This window comes from Macaca nemestrina, chromosome 15, assembly GCF_043159975.1.
Source record: "Macaca nemestrina isolate mMacNem1 chromosome 15, mMacNem.hap1, whole genome shotgun sequence".
Lineage (NCBI taxonomy): Eukaryota > Metazoa > Chordata > Mammalia > Primates > Cercopithecidae > Macaca > Macaca nemestrina.
In genome coordinates, this window is record NC_092139.1 from 14182127 (window position 1) to 14197389 (window position 15263).

General features: G+C 52.2%; 2 protein-coding genes across 15 annotated transcripts in view; one reads left to right on the forward strand and one right to left on the reverse strand.

Moving 5' to 3' along the window:
• The window catches only part of RIPOR3 (RIPOR family member 3), a 106008-nt gene extending 94624 nt beyond the window's left edge, over window positions 1-11384 (forward strand). For 10 of the 13 annotated variants that reach the window (XM_071079142.1, XM_071079144.1, XM_071079141.1 and 7 more), the window contains 8 exons: window positions 14-144; window positions 1456-1579; window positions 2216-2351; window positions 3005-3166; window positions 4524-4685; window positions 5173-5375; window positions 8108-8191; window positions 9654-11384. In XM_071079142.1, the coding sequence (XP_070935243.1) occupies window positions 14-144; window positions 1456-1579; window positions 2216-2351; window positions 3005-3166; window positions 4524-4685; window positions 5173-5375; window positions 8108-8191; window positions 9654-10121 (1470 nt within the window). In that variant the 3' untranslated portion in view covers window positions 10122-11384. The remainder of the gene's footprint in view (window positions 1-13; window positions 145-1455; window positions 1580-2215; window positions 2352-3004; window positions 3167-4523; window positions 4686-5172; window positions 5376-8107; window positions 8192-9653) is intronic. The other 3 variants (XM_071079148.1, XM_071079147.1, XM_071079149.1) reach the window with 1 other exon arrangement.
• LOC105470681 (protein tyrosine phosphatase non-receptor type 1) overlaps window positions 8639-15263 on the reverse strand; it is a 78235-nt gene continuing 71610 nt past the window's right edge. For both annotated transcript variants that reach the window (XM_011722868.2, XM_071079151.1), the window contains exon 10: window positions 8639-14844. In XM_011722868.2, the coding sequence (XP_011721170.2) occupies window positions 14821-14844 (24 nt within the window). In that variant the 3' untranslated portion in view covers window positions 8639-14820. The remainder of the gene's footprint in view (window positions 14845-15263) is intronic.

Sequence of the window (15263 nt, forward strand, 5' to 3'; positions counted from 1 at the left end):
ACTTCGTCCACAGCCCTGCAGAGCACGGCAGGAGCATGCCTCGGCCGAGAGCCTGATGGAGTGCATCCTGGAGAGCTTCGCCTTCCTCAATGCCGACTTCGCCCCAGATGAGCTATCCCTGTTTGGGGGCTCCCAGAGTCCCCGGTGAGTGCACCTCCTTCCAGCAGTAACCCAGTGGCCAGCACTCCCACTGGGTGACCCGAGCTCCACATTTCCTGCTGGCCTCCCGGTCTGTTTCTCCCACTCTCTTTGGCTCAGCTCTTGTCACTCTATCGTGCACCCCTCCCCACGCCATCCCCGCACGTCCCCCACTTGGCTCAGAGCTGGTCCTCAGTGACCATGAAGTGGGTGAGATCATCCCAGCCTTGCCCTGAGCCTTCTGCTCCAAGGAATAAGCTTTTATTATTATTTTTTAAACCTTAAAAAATAACCACCGAGTATATAGAAGTTCTTTGAGGCCAGGCACAGTGGCTCACACCTGTAATCCCAGCTCTTTGGGAGGCTGAGGCAGGCGGATCACCAGAGGTCAGGAGTTCGAGACCAGCCTGGCCAACATGACGAAACCCCGTCTCTACTAAAAATACAAAAATTAGCCAGGCATGGTGGTGTGTGCCTGTAATCTCAGCTTCTTGGGAGGCTGAGGCAGAAGAATCGCTTGAACCCGGGAGGCGGAGGTTGCAGTGAGCCGAGATTGCACCACTGCACTCCAGCCTGGGTGAAAGTGAGACTGTCTCAAAAAAAAAAAAAAAAAAAAAGAAGCTCTTTGCCCTCTAACCAAGGTGCAGCAGTACCCAGTGCCGTTCCCTCTGTCCCACCGCAGGGCCCACACCTCCCATGACAGCTTCCCTCGAGGCTACACAGCCTCACCTTCCCCACCCTCCGAGGGCTTCTGCATCCACATCTCACCACGTGGAAGAGCGGAGGCTCAATTCCTTCTCCTCGCCTCTCACAGTCCCATGGGCCAGTGTGGGATTTCGTGCCACACTCGCTTCCGCCCTTCTTGAGTAGTCGTGAGTGGGTCGGGCAGCAGGTCCAGCCTCTACCACGGAGCGGACTTGGTGTGAGGTGCTCTTGCCCACCATATTTCATGCACCCCTCATGGCCTTGAGTGTGGGGCTCCTGCCTCCCTTGACAGATGAGTCAGCTGAGCCTGGGGGAGGCAGGCTTGTCCAGCGCCACAGAGCTGGGATTAGTTGGAATTGTCTTCTACCTCCACGAGACATCCTGGAAGACGACTGCCCGCCCTGCCTTCCCCAGGCCCTGGGCCACACCGTCCAGCTCTGTTTTGAGTTGCTGCCGCCCTTTGCTCCTTTCCCCTTCCTCCTCGGTTGAACTCCCTGGGACCTGGAGTGGGCCTCCCTGACCTGGGGCTCTCTGGGAAGGGAGGGTTCCCCCTACCCTCAGAGGGAGCTGAACTGCTAACCGAATGGTCACCCAGTTCTCAATTCAACTCAGAAAGGACCGGCCCCTGCCCCCACCATCATCACTGAAAACGTCATTCAGGGAACTCACAGCCGGTGCCCCGGAGCTGGACGTGCTGCTGACGGTACACCTCCGAGTCTGCAAAGCTCTGCTGCAGGTGGCTGGGCTAGGGGACTTGTCAGGGAGGGCAGACGGGTTTGGAGTCCTCTTGGCAAAGGGCTCATCTTGAAGGTAGTGGGAAGCATCGTAAGGGGTGACAGACCCGCATCCTGGAAGCCCGTGAGACTGAGGCTGTTCCCCAGTGGAAGAGGCAGACCAGGGTCTGGGTGAATACTCCTGTGGCTCTTACGCAGCCCAAGCCCTAAACCAAAGGCTGTGGTGGTGACTCTTTCATCTATAGATGCCAGAACCCTAATGCAAACTGGCTCAGCCAAGAGGAAAATTTATCGGCTCATGGCATTGAAAGCCTCAGAGGTAGGCTTCAGGCCTGGCTGGATGCACGGGTTCAAATGCTATCAGGACTAGGTCTCTCTCAGTTCTGCTTTGCAATGTAGGTTGGCTTCACTTTCAGGCAGGTTGGTCCTCCGTCTGGGGGCAAAGGTGGTCCCTGGCAGCCCAGCCTGCATCCCATTAGCTCAGCCACCTTGGTGAAAGGGGAATTCTCAGATGACAGTTAGGGAGCTGCCCCCAGGACAGAAGAGGTGGGCACAAGCAGGTGGGAGCCAGAGTCGTAATGGCTGCCCTCAGCGGGCATGCTCCATGCTAACCTGGAGCATTGTGGGCTGCTTCCCAGAAACTGGCCTCCCCTAATTTATCAAGGCTGGTCCAGGAATGCCTGCTGGAAGAAGTGGCAGAGCAAAAGCATGTGCTGGAGACACTTTCTGTCCTTGACTTTGAGAAGGTCGGCAAGGCAACATCCATCGAAGAGAGTAAGTCGCTGCCTACCACCCAGGGGCTGCATGTGTGAGTGGCGCGTGGGGACGGGATCAAAGCTCGGGGAGCCTCTTCTCCCTTCCTAAGAGCCAAAGTTAACCAGGGCCCAGAGTGGAGGCTGTGGCTGGGCTGGACTCAGAGATACACACTCTTTGCGGGGAGGTAAGGGAGGCAGGTCTTGGGGCTGCAGCATACTCTTCAGTCAGCTGTGTGACTCTATAGGCAAATGATTCACCTCTCTGAGCCTCTGCTTCCCTATCTGTATAGGAGGAGGGAACTGCATAGGATTCAGTGGGCTAAGCCTAGGCTACATTCAAGGTGCAGAATGTGCCCTCAAAGAGTAGTTGTGATCCCGCTGTGCCTCCGCCCCGTGGGACCTCCCCTCTCAGAAGGCCAGGTTCCTTGTCTGTAAGGAGAGGCTGGTGACAGCAGCCCCTCCCAGGTTGTTGTGGGGACTGCAGGTGGTGGCCCTGGTAAGATGCTTAGAGCCAAAGCTGCTCATGTGTCACATGGGAATGCAGGGAAGGGACCTCGCATCAAGCCACACCGTCCTCCCCACCCCCTCAGGTCCCAGTGGAGGGAAACCTTTGGGGTCCTTGTGACGTGCTCTCCCCGAGCCACCATTCAGTTTCTGAACTGGGGCTTTCAGTCATCCCACAGGCCTCGCGGAGGAAGGGGTGCCTGAAGCTGTGGAGAGGGTGCACAGGGCCTGGCAGAGTCCTGTCCTGCCCTGCCACGAAGCTGCTGAACCAGCTCAAGAAAACCTTCCTGCACAGAGTCAGAGGGAAATACCCGGGACAGCTGGAAATAGGTGGGTTCCTTCCTGTCCTGTCGTCCCCTCCCACAGAAAGGCTGTATTGAGTCTCCAGGGCCTGCAGGGTGGCCACAGCTGGCCTCATTTCAGCCCTGTCTTCGCCTCTGAGTGTCTTCATGCCATCAGACGGAGGTGGTTTCTCAGCTTCAGTGCAAGTCGCCGCCCTTTCACTGGGCGAGAAGGGGCCTCCACCTGGGGCCTTCTGAGCAGTCTGTGGAGCCCTGAAGCTGCGTGCAAACCCTGATGGGCCAGTGTATTTTTATTTTCTTTTTCTTTTTTTTTTGAGATGATGTCTCACTCTGTGGCCCAGGCTGGAGTGCAGTGGCACAATCACGGCTCACTGCAACCTCACCTCCAGGGTTCAAGTGATTCTTCTGCCTCAGCCTCCTGAGTAGCTGGGATTACAGGTGCGCACCACCACGCTTGGCTAATTGTCTTTTTTTGTATTTTTAATAGAGATGGGGTTTCACCATATTGGCCAGGCTGGTCTCGAACTCCTGACTTTGTGATCCGCCCGCCTCAGCCTCCCAAAGTGCTGGGATTACAGGCATGAGCCACTGCGCCCAGCCGCTGGTGCATTTTTCTGGGGACAGATTCCATGCCTCCCACCAGAGCCTGACGGGGTAAAGAATGAACCTTATGGGAAGGGAGGCCTCTAGAAATGTGGGCTGGACTGTATTCTTCCCAGAATGCAGAGCCGTAGGGCCTTCTCTGGAGCAAGTGAAAGGTGATAGTCATGTTCCAAGCACCACCTGGGCTGCTGGTTGACGCATATTCCTAGGCCCTGCCTCGGGATTTAGATCCAGGTGTGGTGTGGGGCCCTGGGCATGGGGATGAACCCAACACGGTCTGACTCAGGGTGAGTCAGAGTCACAGTCCTGACTCCAGCTGGGCACACTCCTCCCCCATGGCACAGGAAGTGCCGTGAAGGACACCTGCCCTTGTGCCATCAGAAACCCTTTTATTTTTTTGATATGGAATATGGAGTTTCACTCATGTTGCCCAGGCTGGAGTGCAGTGGTGCAATCTTGGCTCACTACAACCTCCACTTCCCGGGTTCAAGCGATTCTCCTGCCTCAGCCTCCAGAGTAGCTGCGATTACAGGCATGTGCCACCACACCCAGCTAATTTTGTATTTTCAGTAGAGACGGGGTTTCACCATGTTGGTCAGGCTGGTCTCGAACTCCTGACCTCAGATGATCCGCCCACCTCGGCCTCCCAAAGTGCTGGAGTTACAGGCGTGAGCCACTGTGCCCAGCCCAGAAAGCCTTTTAGCTGACCAGGCTACTCCCAGCTGAGAAGTGTGGAGGGTCGAGGTCTCAGTTTCTCCTGATGTGCTCTCCCCTTTGGCCAGTGTGCCGCAGGCTCCTGGAGCAGGTGGTCAGCTGTGGTGGGCTGCTCCCCGGAGCTGGGCTCCCCGAAGAACAGACCATCACCTGGTTCCAGTTTCACGGCTACCTGCAGAAGCAGAGCGTCTCCGACCTGGAGAAGCACTTCACCCAGCTCACCAAGGAAGGTAAGGCTGGGGTGGGTGGCTGTCATAGCAGAGGAATATCCACGGGGCCCTGTCACATGCAGTTTCTCAGGTTATAATTCGGAGCCACTACATCTATCCCCGCCAACTGTTCTTTTGGGAACCCCGATTTAATGAGATTCCGCATTCAGCCAATGGGGGCTGATATCAGCTCCAAGGGAAGTCAGCTTTAAAAAGCACGGAAGAGAGTTCAGAGCTGGGTAGGAGGGTGATCTTGGCTGGCCAGAGTCCCTGGAGTGTGGGCTGTGGTTTTATTAATTTTTGGAGCATATTTGATTCTGTGTTAAAAGGCCTTCCTGAAGATTCCAGGAGCTCCCTGGGAAACTAGTCCAGACTGGGCCTTGGTGATCATCCTGGTGGGTCTGGGATTTGTTCCTCTGTGGCTACTGGCAGCAGCCAAGCAAACTTGCAGCTGTCCTGCCAAACTCCCACTCAGGGGGCCCGGGCCCACCTCTTTTCTGTCTTCTAGTGACACTCATCGAGGAGCTTCACTGCGCAGGGCAGGCCAAGGCGGTCCGGAAGCTGCAGGGGAAGCGGCTGGCCCAGCTCCAGCCCCTGCCCCAGACTTTAAGAGCCTGGGCGCTGCTCCAGCTGGACGGCACTCCGAGGGTGTCCAGGGTGGCCAGCGCTCGCCTGGCGGGTGCAGTCAGGAACAGAAGCTTCCGGGAAAAGGTACGTTGTCCAGGGCAGGTGGCAGCCCCTGGCCACAGATGTGTGGGCACAGGTAAGCAGGTGTTCTCATGGAAAAGTACAAAGAAGTGAGTGCCAGGGGCTGCAGTGGCTGTGAGCTATTTTGATGGAGGGACCTGGGCTGCCACCTAACACACATGAATGCACCTTGCTGCTGCCAAAGCCAAACATCTGAGATGTCACTTTGCACGCTGAATGTTTTTCTCAGTGGTTTGTTTATTTTTTTGAGACAGAGTTCTGCTCTGTTGCCCAGGCTGGAGTATAGTGGCATGATCTTGCAACCTCCGCCTCCTGGATTCAAGCAATTCTCCTGCCTCAGCCTCCCGAGTAGCTGGGATTACAGGTGCCCATTACCATGCCAGGCTAATTTTTGTATTTTTGGTAGAGATGGGGTTTCACCATGTTGGCCAGGCTGGTCTCAAACTCCTGATCCTGTGATCTGCCCGCCTCGGTCTCCCAAAGTGCTGGGATTACAGGCGTGAGCCACTGCGCCCAGCCTTTCTTAGTGTTTTGATAGTCATCCTTATTTACTTTCAATTAATATTCGTGGCTACCTGGTAATGGGTCATTGTGTTCAGTCCATTTGAAAACCAAGAGAATGGACCTCTCTGCCTTTTCACTCTTGGCCTGTGACTACTGTATGTTTAAGCCGCGACACTCTGAGGGGTTCAGGAAGGGTGACATCAAGGGCATAGTCTACACTGCTGGTCTCAGCTCCAGACTGGAGAGGAAATCTCCAGTTACGTTGCCAATAGCCCTTCTTGGAGCCCATCCGCCTACTTTGTGGTTGTTTTAAACTCTTTATTTGGAGACTTTTGAACTTGCAAAAGTAGGCAGAGCAATATAATGAATCCACCTGCACCCATAACCCAAGCCCAACCACCATCAACTCATGGCCAATCCTGCCCCTTCTCCCTCCACTTCCCTGTATCACTTTGAAGCAACCTGAGGCATCCTATTTGACCTTAAATAGTTAACTATATGTGTCAAAAGGTTAAGAATTCTTTCAAAAATCACAACTCTAATACCATTACCTTATCTAAAAAATTAACCATGAATTTCTTTGTATCATACATCTTATGTTCAAATTTCCAAGCCTCAAACATCCTGTTTTTTGCTAAACTAGGATCTACATAAGGACACATATTGTGACTGGCTGATGGTTTTCAATTTCCACTTAATCTAAAGGCTTTTTCTCCATTTCTTTTTCTGCTTGCAATTAACTTGACAGTCCCAGGTTGTTCTAGACTATCTAGACTTTGCTGCTTGCAGGAAGTTTAATGGTAGTTTAATATATTTGTTTTCTGTAGTTCCTGAAAACTAGTAGTTGGTTGGCTTCCAGGATCCATTGAAGTCAGGTGTATTTTGGTTTTTTGGGTTTAGGGGTATGGGGGTATCTTTTCATACTGTAAACAAGGCCTCCATGGCCAGATGTGGTGGCTCACGCCTGTAATCCCAGAACTTTGGGAGGCCGAGGCAGGTGGATCACTTGAGTTCAGGAGTTCGACACCAGCCTGGCCAACATAGTGAAACCCCATCTCTACTAAAAATATAAAACAATTAGCCAAGAGTGGCAGTGCATGCCTGTAGTCTCAGCTACTCGGGAGGCTGAGGCATGAGAATTGTCTGAACCTGGGAAGCAGAGGCTGCAGTGAGCCGAGATTGTGCTACTGTACCCCAGCTTGGACAATGAAGTGAGACTCTGTTTCCAAAAAAAAAAAAAAAGCCCTTCGTCTTCATGTGACGGACTTGAGAGAGTAGGAAACACTGAGGTGGGGGCCAACCCAGTGACAGATCACTTGCCCTCAGGTGAGGGTGCTGAGGAGGGAGTGGGCTGCCATGACCTGGCACCCCGGGATTAGAGGCAGTGGGTAGTGTGACATTTCCATACTGATATGGCCTGACAGCCTTCACCAGTGCCCTGTGTAGGAGGAGCGGGAGAACCCGATCCTACTCCCAGTCTCCCTGTCTTCCCAAAGCAGCAGACACTTCAGAGAGCCACCTGCAGATGGGCCCCCCCACCGCCCCACCCGTGCAGTTGAAGGTGCAGCCACTCGACTGAGTGAGCACAAACCCACTCCTGGGTTTCCCTTTGCAGCCGCAGATGCTGGACTCCCCTGCGGGCCAGGCACAACCCCGTGTGCTTTCTAACAAACCCTACAGCAACGCATGAAACAAGTGCCAGCTTTGTTTTCAGCTGAGTCAAGTTAGGCCCAAAGACATGAACTGATGTGGCCATGGGCGTGAGACTGAAGAGGGCACGGTCACCGCTGAGATTGGACAGGGGGGCTGAGGGGAATAGGCAGGTTTCCCTCTGGCCTGAGGCAGCAGCGCTGCCCGTTTTCAGCTGCAAAGGGCGATGCACATGGTATGATCAGTTCTTCTGTTGCTCTGAGCTGGGCATCTGACGTCTCTCAGTCAGCATTTTATAGACAGCAGTTTCAGAATGCACTTCTGGAATATTATTAGACAAAAGGAGTTTTCTTCATTGTATTAGCCCTGGGGCCAGTTTTTAGGGATAAATTAAACACCACAGTATAGCTCTTGTGACTGTGTACACCTGGCCCAAAGATGGACTGATCCTGTCCTGAACGTTGTTTAGAGAAAGATGGGCACAGCGTGCCTTACTGTTGGCACCTGGCGGTTGATGGACCCGGAACCATGGACTCCACTCCTGCTCACCCCTCCATTCACAGCCTCCTTACTCTCCCCAGGCTGTGCTCTTCTACACCAACGCCCTGGCAGAGAACGATGCAAGGCTCCAGCAGGCCGCGTGCCTGGCGCTCAAACAGCTCAAGGTGAGCCTGACGTTTCTCCATTAGTGGCTGACAGAGAAGCCTGCTTGTGGTTAGGGTTAAGGTTAGTTAACTTTAAAATGATTTCACTGGGGCCGGGCCATGGTGGCTCACGCCTACAATCCCAGCACTTTGGGAGGCCGAGGTGGGCAGATCACCTGAGGTCAGGAGTTCGAGACCAGCCTGGCCAACATGGCAAAACCCATACACACAAAATTAGCTAGGTGTGGTGGCACATGCCTGTAGTCCCAGCTACTCGGGACTTGAACCCGGGAGGCGGAGGTTGCAGTGAGCTGAGATCGTGCCACTGCGCTCCAGCCTGGGCGACAAAGCAAGACCCCATCTCAAAAAAAAAAAAAAAGTATAAAATACAGAGATAGAAAAGAAAGTTATCCATCATCCTAGAATGTAGCAGAAGCAACGGCTGACATTTTGGTATGCTTCTTTTAAAAGTTTGTGGGTATGCGTGAGCATTTAAAATTGTTGATCCAAACATAGTTTAAAAACAGTCAACAAAACAAGAACATTTTGTGTTAGACTGGCAGCACTTTAGAATTCTTTATTTGTGGTTTTTTTTTGGGGGGTCTTTTTTTTTTCACTTTAGAATTCTGTATGAAGGGGCTATCAAGTATACACCTTAATTTAACCTACTCACCCGCTGTCATAGGAAATAGTTTTCTTTATCCAATTTTTATCATAAAGCATGTCATTGTGATCATGTTTGTGCATAAAGCTTTAAAAACATAGAGTTCTGAATTATTTCCTTAGGCTAGACCCAATTCTAGGGCCAGAGAATATGAGCATTTTTGAGACTCTTGATACAACCCACACATAGATCCCATGGATGTGAGGGGATGCCCGCTTTCCCTCAGCCTCACCTGCATTTGGAATTGCACAGCTGCTAGATGAAAGATAGTTCAATACAGATTGAACTCACTCATCCCATTCTTTCTGGGATGAATCAACAGGAAATTCTAAGAGGAGAAGCTGGTTAGGATCAGAAAACCAGCAAGGGCCAGGTGTCCAGTAGAGGGCGCTGCAGCGCATGCTGGTCCTTGGCCCGCAGGAGCAACCCGCGCCGGGGGCATGTGCCAGAGTCGGGCATACTGGCACAGGCTGCCCTGGAGAGTAGGGTAAAGAGAGCATGGGGGAGGCAGGAAGGTCCAGAAAGCAGCAGGTCTCCTCCTTTTCAATTCTAGCCTTTCAGCAGGCATCCAGGAAGACGAGTTCTGCCAACAGCCTGACTCCCTAGCAGGTGTCAGAGCTGAAGAGGTGAGACACTTCCACAGTCCAGAGGTGCCTCTCATGCACCTGAGGCCACCTAAAAAACCTGGAAGCCTGGAGAAAAAGAAGGGGCTGAGGCCCCAGAGACCACGCTAGGGCTGGCCCTGCAGGGCCGCTAAGTGGACTCTACCTGCTGTTGAGAAGGCCCCCAAAGGATTCTTTTTCTCCTAATCTCGAATAGGGCATTGAAAGCATCGACCAGATTGCCAGCCTGTGCCAGTCTGACCTGGAGGCCGTGCGCGCGGCAGCCCGGGAAACCACACTCTCGTTCGGTAAAGTGGCACAATCTGTGCAGCGCAGCGGAGTTCCTGGGGCCCTCAGAACCTGCGAGAGGCCACACCCAGCTCTCCCAGCAGGCAGAACAGCTCTGGGGTACCCGGGATGGGCACCGTTAGCAGCCCTGGCACAGAGCCAACCTTCACCCTTTGTAGCATCCTGCCAGGGCTGGGTGGCAGGGAGTGTTCGCTATCTTCTTAGACTTTATGACCTTTGGGATAGAAGCCAGAGGCAAGGCAGGGTTCCGATTCAGCAGGACGTCCTAGAGTTAAAGGCAAGGCCCCCCAGGCCATGTGAGTCACCAGGTGGGGGCTCCCGCACATACTCCCTCCCCTGCCGCTTTGCAGAGACCACCGAGACCCACAGTCACTAAGCACTAGGGCCACCTTGGCCCATGAGAGTCGGAAGTGCCAAGGCAGGATCCAATCTGGTGACAGGTCCCTTTGCTGTTTCAGGTGAAAACGGACGGTTAGCTTTTGAGAAGATGGACAAGCTCTGCTCAGAACAAAGAGAAGTCTTTTGCCAGGAGGCAGATGTTGAAATCACAATATTTTAAAAAATCCTGGTCGTTGAGCACAAATCTCACATCGGTTTTTTGCCGCTGCCCGGCTTGGACGTAGCCTGCGCGCTGGGTAATGGTGCTGTGCACTCCTCCAGGAGTGTGAGCTGTCCAGAGCGCTGCCTGAGGCTCCGGCCACTGACCCAGCCCCAGGGCGTGGGCTGGTCTTTTGTACAGAAGCAGAAAAAAGCAAGGCAGGGGCTGCCAGGCCTCAGTGGAGCGCTCGACTTCTGGCTGCGGGTCTGTGTGACCTTCCCAGAGATGCAGAGCTGAGCTGCACTAGGTGGCCACCTACAAAAGGGCCAAGGCCAGGCAAGTCGAGGCCCTAAATAAAAGGCTCCAAGACAAGTGTGTAGAACTCCAGGCCTCCCTGCCGGTCAGCTGCTTGGCACTTCTGGGTCAACAGGCGCTGGGATGCAGCAGGCTGGCAGGTGGCTGGCCCTGTTAATGCAAGACTGCTCAGGTCATTTCAGCAGCAGCCAGGTGTCACCTTGGTGAGCTGGGGAAGGCGGGAAGGCACAAAGCCAGGGTTTCTCCATGCACACTCTCAGCCTGACCTGCAGCCAGAGTGCCGGTGGAACTCCCAGACAGCGGCTGGTGGACTGAGAACCTCATTTTCCCCCTGTTCAGCAGCACAAACGGAAGAAGCCACCACATCAGCCCAGGAGCCCTGAGTAGCACGGGCAGCAGGGCCACGCACTTTGGCCATCCGCACCCAAATGCAATCAAGCCCGCTTCGGAAGCTACCCTAGGGTCTCGTCAATAAACCGTTACAGAAGCCATCAACCGGCCTGAAGAAAGAGTTCACTGAAGAACACACTGTTTCAAAGAAAGAAAATTAGTTTCCTATTTAAGTCTTAAAAAAAGCAAACCATGTCCTGAGATGTCTGTGTTAATAGTGCAGACAGAACCTAGGGTTTGAGGTTGCTGTAGCAATGGCATTGGAGAACTTTAACTTGAACATTCTCATCGATACTTCCTGTACATATTTTGTGCTTTTTGGTTTAACTTAGTATTTATTTGCCTTGTTCATATGTTCCATTTTCTGAAATTTCAATTAAACTATTTTAATTGGTGTTTCACTTTTTACCCAAAAGAGTAGACAGCGGTTGTTTCCCCAAACACCTGCCAGTGGGGAGGTCACCCCTGTGGTCTTGTGGTGCGCTGTGGGGACACTTAAAGGAGGGCGGCCTCAGGCAGCGGCTCTGGTAAACGCTGTCTCCAGGCTTCTCTGCATGCTCTCGAAGGCTCCAGGCGTGCTCTCCCCTATATGGGCACTCTGTGGCACAGCCTTTGCCCTTTTGCCCCATCTGATTTCTGGCAAACCCCCTCCTCTTTTTTTAAGCATCAGCAGTAGCCACTTAGAGCAGGGGTCCTCAACCCCCAGGCCACGGACCGGTACCGGTCTGAGGCCTGTTAGGAACTGGGCTGCATGGCAGGAGGTGAGTGGCCGGCGAGCAAGCATTACTGCCTGAGCTCCACCTCCTGTTAGATCAGCTGCAGCATCAGGTTCTCATAGGAGCGCAAACCCTATTGTGAACTGCATGTGTTATTGTGAACTGCCTGTGCGAGAGATCAGCTTGCAAGCTCCTTATGATAATCTGATGCCTGATGATCTGAGGTGGAAGTTTCTATCCCAAAACCATGCCTCACCACCCCCAGGCCTGTGGAAAAATTGTCTTCCATGGAACCGGTCCCTGGTGCCCAAAAGGTTGGGGACCATTGCCCTAGAGCGTTCTCTTCTTGAAAGCTTAGAGGCCCTTTTTTATACCTGAAACAGTGGGAGCAACACTGACATCTGCAGCCCTAGGCCCCTGCGGGTCCACATGACCACAGCCTGTCCTTTTCCCAGTCTCATGAGCCTGGGCCTGCAGCCAGCTTTGAAACAGTCGAAGAACCTTGGAGGGTACCGGGGAACTCTTTGTACTATTTTGGCAACATTCTGCAAGTCCAAAATTACTTCAAAACGAAAAGTCAAAAAAATCACTTTGGGGGGAATTTTTACATTGTTTAATTTTGTACACAAATGAAAAACTGTACTAATTTTTTATCTTATTTTTAAGTCAACTCTATATCAAATGGACTTTACGTACTGAGATGCGGTAACCATTGTGTCTTACAGGTAATTGGGTAAGGGACATGGTTTTGAGATTACAACTCAAAACACTGTTCTTCAAACAACACTGATAAGTTTGTTAAGTTATCCAAGGGCCCTCTACATGGAAAGCGTGGGTTTGGGAAGGAAGTGGGCTGAGGCCTAAGGTGTTCAGTAAGCTCACCCTCAAGGAAAGCGCTCCAGCCTGAGGGCGCTGGCAACGTGGGGATGCTGAGGTTAATTCTTAGAAGTGGAAAACTCTAACCCCAGCTGATTGACAACATCTGTTTCACATCAGCAGGGATGGAAAGAAACAGGAGTTGCTCATCCTGGTTTAGCTCAATTAAGCAAAGAAAAAAAAATGGGAAGCACCCCAAATTCACGTTCTTTAGAAAAAAAACTTTATTGTTGCAGCTAAAACGCAAACCCATCATGAATATGGCAAGTTGGAAAACTGTACAGTCTGACAGTTCTGTGAGGTCACAGAAGACCCTGAGACACGCCCCCCCACCCACCCGGTCATGCAGCCACGTATCCACACACACCTGAAAAGGTATTATACCAAAACACCTTGCTTTTTTTGTTTTTATTTTTGTAAAAATGGTTTATTCCATGGCCATTGTAAAAAATAATGACCTGATGAGTAAATATTGGCTTAAGGCATATAGCAGAGCAGCTCGCTACCTCTCTAACATACGTGTAACAAGGTGGAGAGCCAGCTGCTCTCCGAGGATAGGAGGTTAAACCAGTACGTCCATTTTGAAATGCTACTATATATACACACCCAAACTACTACATACATATACAGGACTTAAAAACAACAAGCCCAGCTCAGAATGCTTACAGCCTGGCACCTAAGCCTTATCCACACCTCACCACAGCTCTATGGGGTGATGCCTCGAATGTTCCCACAACAGAATTTCTCTGTACTGGCTTCTACCACGAGAAAGGCAAAATGTGAAAATGCTGGCAAGAGAGTAGCTCGGGAGCTACAGCTGCCGTGTTTTTCTTGTTAAAAAGCCACTTAATGTGGAGGTCTTCAGTTCCCTTTGCAGGAAGAGTCGTGAGCACCATCAGGCCCCACAGGGTTCGAGGGTGGGGCAGACGCGCCTCTCTCGGCAAGGTGAACCCAGACGGAGACGGCGGCAGGCTGCCTAAAGGACCGTCACCCAGGCTGTTTCAAGAAGTGTGGTTTCCAGCAGTTGCCTCTCTTCCAAATCACAGTCTGCTCAAGAAGAGTGCTGACTTGGAATGGCAGAGGCTGATCCCAAAGGTGGGGGGCGGGGGGTGTCCCTGCTTGCCTAAATAATGTCCAGAGCGTGAGGTGTGAATATGGCTTCCCATACCCTTGGAATGTCTGAGTTACAGCGAGACCCTGCTGCACCAGGACAGGCCGGGTCTCACCAGGAAGTCACTAGAGTGTCAGGCCAGGAATGAGGCAAATGCCTATTCCTGGAAAACTGCACCCTATTGCTGAGTGACAACGACTTCAGCAACAGGCTTAGGAACCACAGCCATGTAATGATCAGGTCATGCACAGGCAGGTTGGACTTGGACATGGGGCACATTAGTAAGCAGAGATCAAAGTTTCTCATTTCAAGCACATATTTTTCATCAGGACACAAGAAGACCTACATGCATTCTAGTACACACGGGGGAGCAGTGATTGAGAACTAGATCTAGCAGATAACAGGGAGGAGAATAAGCGGGACAAAGTAATCTCACATCATGTTTCTTATTAAATACCCACGTGTTCATTATATATTATAGCATTGTTCTATCTTCTCACGTTACCCACAATATCACTAAATAACGACTGCCTTACAACCGTCCTCCTTCCCAGTACTGGTCTGACGCAGCAGGCCCATGGCAAAGTCTTCCATTCCCAGTACTACCTGAGGATTTATTATTGTACTTTTTGATAAAGCCCTTGATGCAAGGCTGACATCAAAAATTTTTAATACATTATTGGTTCAAGAAAATGCTAGTGCACTATGGACACCTTTGGGGAAAAATTGTTTAAATAAATATGGAGTGGAGAGTTGCTCCCTGCGAGTCAAGGGGGCTGTTGGTGTACCACCTGCCTGGGACGCTCCAGGAGGGAGCCCTGGGTGGGGCGAGCCTCCAGACAGGCGCAGGCCCCCGCCCTCTGCGCCGCCAGCATGGTACTCTCTCACTCTCCTCAAAAAATGGCTTGTGGATTTGGTACTCAAAGTGGAAGGGGCAAAAAGTAAAAGGATGAGGGGTGAGACACACATCCGGGGAAGATGGGTTTTAGTGCAGAACCAACGTCCGTCCGGGGCCCGGCTCTCTACGCGGTCCGGCGGCCCTTACCTACCGCGGCATGCCTGCTAGTCGGGCGTGGGCTCTGCGGGCAGAGGCGGACAGTGGGTGGAGGTGGAGTGGAGGAGGGTCAGGCTATGTGTTGCTGTTGAACAGGAACTGGAATGAAACCAAACAGTTCAGATGAGCCCAGACCCGCACCCGCAGAGCTGTCGCCTCATGCACGACCCCGGCCACACCCCCCGGCAACTTCAACCTCCGAGGGAGCAAAGGGGGTTTTGGTTTTATTTTTTACAGTAGCCCCTTCTCCCCAAAAATCACCCCCAAGGAGAAAATTGTTTGCATTTTGCAAAACCATCTGATGTACTCAGATGGCCACCTGAAAAGAGGTAAAATACTTAAAACGATGAAAAAGTCTCAGGAGGTCATTTCCATGGCCAGAGCTCTGAGGCTAGTCCTCTCTTCCCCTTACTTAACAGCAACACACGTCTAACGTGTGGATTTCTGCTGAAATGGCACTTCTCCCAATGAGGTGGAGCCCACTCCTCTGAATTAACAGAGGGCTGACATGCTGAGGG